Raw genomic sequence first — 5,000 nt, 5'->3', positions numbered from 1 at the left:
GGGAGGTTGAGTTCCTCACCTCCACTGGTTTCTCCTTCCCAGCAGGCTTGGCTGCTCCCTTCTTCTCCTCCTTCTCTTTGATGCTCCCTACTTTCTTCTCCTCCTTCAGGGACGCTCCTGCCTTCTTCTCACACTTCTCCTCTTTCTTCATCTTTCCCCCTGGAGAGGAATGGGCTGATAGTGGGTTGTAGTGGTAGACAGACTGATAGTGGGTTGTAGTGTTAGACAGGATGATAGTGGGTTATAGTGGTAGACAGGATGATAGTGGGTTTTAGTGGTAGACAGGCTGATAGTGGGTTGTAATGGTAGACAGGATGATAGTGGGTTGTAGGGGTAGACAGGATGATAGTGGGTTGTAGTGGTAGACAGGATGATAGTGGGTTGTAGGGGTAGACAGACTGATAGTGGGTTGTAGTGATAGACAGGTTGATAGTGGGTTGTAGTGGTAGACATTCTGATAGTGGGTTGTAGTGGTAGACAGGTTGATAGTGGGTTGTAGTGGTAGACAGGATGATAGTGTGTTGTAGTGGTAGACAGGATGATAGTGGGTTGTAGTGGTAGACAGTCTGATAGTGGGTTGTAGTGGTAGACAGGATGATAGTGGGTTGTAGTGGTAGACAGGTTGATAGTGGGTTGTAGTGGTAGACAGTCTGATAGTGGGTTGTAGTGGTAGACAGGATGATAGTGGGTTGTAGTGGTAGACAGGATGATAGTGGGTTGTAGGGGTAGACAGGATGATAGTGGGTTGTAGTGGTAGACAGGCTGATAGTGGGTTGTAGTGGTAGACAGACTGATAGTGGGTTGTAGTGGTAGACAGTCTGATAGTGGGTTGTAGTGGTAGACAGGCTGATAGTGGGTTGTAGTGGTAGACAGACTGATAGTGGGTTGTAGTGGTAGACAGGATGATAGTGGGTTGTAGGGGTAGACAGGATGATAGTGGGTTGTAGTGGTAGACAGGATGATAGTGGGTTGTAGTGGTAGACAGGATGATAGTGGGTTGTAGTGGTAGACAGGATGATAGTGGGTTGTAGGGGTAGACAGGATGATAGTGGGTTGTAGTGGTAGACAGGATGATAGTGGGTTGTAGTGGTAGACAGGATGATAGTGGGTTGTAGGGGTAGACAGGATGATAGTGGGTTGTAGGGGTAGACAGGATGATAGTGTGTTGTAGTGGTAGACAGGATGATAGTGGGTTGTAGTGGTAGACAGGATGATAGTGGGTTGTAGTGGTAGACAGGATGATAGTGGGTTGTAGTGGTAGACAGGATGATAGTGGGTTGTAGTGGTAGACAGGATGATAGTGGGTTGTAGTGGTAGACAGTCTGATAGTGGGTTGTAGTGGTAGACAGGATGATAGTGGGTTGTAGTGGTAGACAGGATGATAGTGGGTTGTAGTGGTAGACAGTCTGATAGTGGGTTGTAGTGGTAGACAGGATGATAGTGGGTTGTAGTGGTAGACAGGATGATAGTGGGTTGTAGTGGTAGACAGGATGATAGTGGGTTGTAGTGGTAGACAGACTGATAGTGGGTTGTAGTGGTAGACAAACTGATAGTGGGTTGTAGTGGTAGACAGGATGATAGTGGGTATGTGTGATGTCAGTGTACATGCGTGTGTGTGTCGTGTGTGTGTGTGTGTTAGACTCACAGCTGTCATGGTGGTCGTGTGTGTGTTCCCCCCATGTGTCTGTCTCAGGGAGACCCAGTAGATGTCTGAGCCACAGAGCTTCACTGACCAGACCATCCAACAGCTCTCTCCACAACTGCAACCTGCAGGGGTTAGCACACATATACACACACACACACACACACACACACACACACACACACACACACACACACACACACACACACGACATACGATACACACACACGCTCACGCACGCATACATGCAATATCAGAAATCAGCTTTTTTATAATCAACTGCACTGTTGATTAATTTCTGTGGTATCCTGTCATTCTGTATTCCATCAATATTCCCTCTTCTCTTCTCTCCTGCTCTCCCTCCTCCCCTCCTTCCCCCCCCCCCTCCCCCCACTCCCTCCCTCCCTCCCCCCCCCCCCCTCCCTCCCTCCCCCTCCCTCCTCCTCCCCTCCCTCCCCCTGCCCTCCCCTCCCTCCTTCCCTCCCCCTCCCTCCTCCCCTCCTTCCTTCCTTCCCTCCTCCCTCCCTCCTCCTCCTCCTCCCTCCTTCCCTCCCCCCTCTGTCCCTCCCATCTCTTCCTCTCCTCCCTCCTCCTCCCCCCCTCCCTCCCCTCTCCTCACCCTATAGTGTTGAGTGGTAGTGGTGTGAGTTGTATGAGTGGCTGGGTGAGCTCCAGGAGGAGGGTGTTATAGAGGCTCAGAGCCCCCTCTCTGGTGAGCCTCTCCTGGGGTCCATCCTGCTCCCCGTCCCCATGGGGCAGAGACAGCACCGCCTGGAGAGGGGAACAGAGAGGAGAGGAGGGATTAGGTCTTACCTTAGATCCACTACTCTGTGACCTTGTAGTTAGAGTGTCCCTACTGGATGGAACCCCTATTAGAAGGTTAGGGGTTCCATCCCCGGTCGAGACTCTGTGAATGGGACCTGATGCGCCTCTGCTGTGCAGGTGAGGTGTGTGTGTGTGTACCTGTCGTAGTGTAGACACAGAGAGGTCCCAGGTTGTTTCTCTGTCCTCTCCTGTTTCTGCAGTCACCTGCTGCCACAGGCTCTTCAGCGCCTCCACTGTCTCATAACGGTACTGCAGCTAGGACCGAGACGGACCAACAATTTACTGTAACAAACACAGTATGGGCCAGCCGTGTGTGTGTGTGTGTGTGTGTGTGTGTGTGTGTGTGTGTGCCACTAAACAACCTAACAGTAAGAGGAAGGTGTTATTCTATTCAGAAACCCTCCAGAAACAAGCTGTAACCATGAATTAACCTAAATCATCATTGTCATAGTAACACGACTCCTTTAAGTCTGTGTCATGTTTCTGTCGGTTTTTACATCTGAGAGAGAATCCATTCATGTTCAACGACAAAAGCCATGATGACACATAATGACAGTAATGGTTGATAATGTTGATAATGACAATGGTTGGGTCTGTAATGACATCCTATCCACTATATACAGGGTGTCTGTCCACCCACTCTCCCTAGAGTGAGTGAAAACACGCTTTGGTGTTGAAATTTCCCTTCCTTATGCTATAAAATACATTTTACCAAGACAAATATGATTCTTCATGTTCAGTGGGGTCTTTCTCTAACATCTCATTAACATTATATCTAGAAAGCTGGATTTCGTAACCTAATACATCCGATAATAAGCACCAAGCTTTGTTGACATACCGGCGGTGCTTTCTCGTAGCGACTTTTGAGGATTTGACATGTTGTGGTGGTCGTCTGCAAAGTTCTTTCTGCGGGTCGCAAAAAGCTGCCACCCTATTCCGTACATGGTGCACCTATGGGGCCTCGTCAAAAATAGTGCCCTAAATAGGGTACCATTTGGGAGTCACCGTCAGAGTGATGATGCTGGCTGTGTGGAACTGAGAGAGTGGACGTTCAGAGCTGTTTAAGTGTCTCTGACTCCTGTGCTTAGAGGAGTCTGTGGTCGTGACAGTTTATTGATTTTGCGGGGAATTCTTTGCCCCCCGTCTTTGTTAAAGGTAGACTCAGCATCGCAGATATTAAGATGAGTGCCATGCAAGACTTTGCTCTCACAGAGTATCTGAGCATGTGCGCAGGTGCCCTTCACGCTGCTACAACGTGGTAGCCACGGGACCTAAACAGGTTTTGCCTCACGCTTCAACGCTCTTAGTTGTTGTGGAAATTGACCCGATATTGTGTTTACTTGGTGCATGCAACGTAATCTCACTGAGTCAACCTTTAAGGTGTAGTGTACCTTTGGGTTCCTGTTGTGGAAGTGTTCTTCCTCGGTGGTGTAGAGCTCTGCAGGGGAGCTGGGTCTCTCTGGGGTGCACACGCCTCGTAACAGGTCACACACCAACGACCGACACACTGACACAGCCTCTCTCTGCTGCAGCTCCCTCTACACACACACACACACACACACACAGAGACACACACACACAATTAAACAACGCACATAAACACATAAATTCACAAACTAACATACAACTATGAAGTTACGCACACTCCCTCCCCACACACCCTCCCTCCCCACACCCTCCCCTCCCCACATCCTCCCTCCCCACACCCCCCCTCCCCACACCCTCCCTCCCCCATACACCCTCCCCACACCCTCCCTCCCCCCACACCCTCCCCACACCCTCCCTCCCCACACACACCTCCCTCCCCACACACCCTCCCCACACCCTCCCTCCCCACACCCTCCCTCCCCACACACCCCTCCCCACATACACCCTCCCCACACCCTCCCTCCCCCATACACCTCCCCCACCCTCCCTCCCACATCCTCCCTCCCCACACCCTCCCTCCCCACACCCTCCCTCCCCACACCCTCCCCACCCCCTCCCTCCCCACATACACCCTCCCCACCCCTCCCTCCCCCACACCCTCCCTCCCCACATCCCTCCCCCACTCCCTCCCCCCACACACCCTCCCCCACCCTCCCTCCTCACCCTCCCTCCACTCCCCCCACACCCTCCCTCCCCACACCCTCCCTCCCCACACCCTCCCACCCCCTCCCTCCCCACACCCTCCCTCCCACACTCCTCCTCACCTCCTCCCTCACCCCCCCTCCCCACACCCCTCCCTCCCCACATACACCCTCCCCCCCACACCTCCCTCCCTCCCACACCCTCCCTCCCCACACAGACCTCCAGGGCGTGTCTCTGGTCGGCGGTCTTGTCCTGGTAGAGAGCCACCCTCAGTGTCACCTGGATGGAGGCACCGCCCAGCAGGACAGGGTGTGTGTTGAGACGCTCACGCCTCTGTCCTGATGCCCGGGACCTCTGACTTAAATATAAACTCTACAGGCTGGCTATCACCTGGTAGAATCACACCTGGTAGAGAGAGGGAGGAGGGAGAGAGAAGAGAGATGGGGGAGGGGAAAAGGAGAGA

General features: G+C 52.5%; 1 protein-coding gene across 1 annotated transcript in view; it reads right to left on the bottom strand.

Annotated features, from left to right (window-relative positions):
* Positions 1–5,000, bottom strand: part of LOC123484186 (MYCBP-associated protein-like) — an 18,730-nt gene that overhangs the window by 12,481 nt on the left and 1,249 nt on the right. The window contains exons 4-10 of the mRNA XM_045214225.1: positions 4,869–4,942; positions 4,757–4,816; positions 3,859–4,005; positions 2,606–2,722; positions 2,262–2,413; positions 1,646–1,767; positions 20–159 (exon numbers count right to left, since the gene is read on the bottom strand). Coding sequence (XP_045070160.1) covers positions 20–159; positions 1,646–1,767; positions 2,262–2,413; positions 2,606–2,722; positions 3,859–4,005; positions 4,757–4,816; positions 4,869–4,942 — 812 coding nt within the window. The remainder of the gene's footprint in view (positions 1–19; positions 160–1,645; positions 1,768–2,261; positions 2,414–2,605; positions 2,723–3,858; positions 4,006–4,756; positions 4,817–4,868; positions 4,943–5,000) is intronic.

Source organism: Coregonus clupeaformis, unplaced genomic scaffold (assembly GCF_020615455.1).
Source record: "Coregonus clupeaformis isolate EN_2021a unplaced genomic scaffold, ASM2061545v1 scaf0217, whole genome shotgun sequence".
NCBI classification, from domain to species: Eukaryota; Metazoa; Chordata; class Actinopteri; order Salmoniformes; family Salmonidae; genus Coregonus; species Coregonus clupeaformis.
This window is presented reverse-complemented; position numbering and strand designations above follow the sequence as displayed.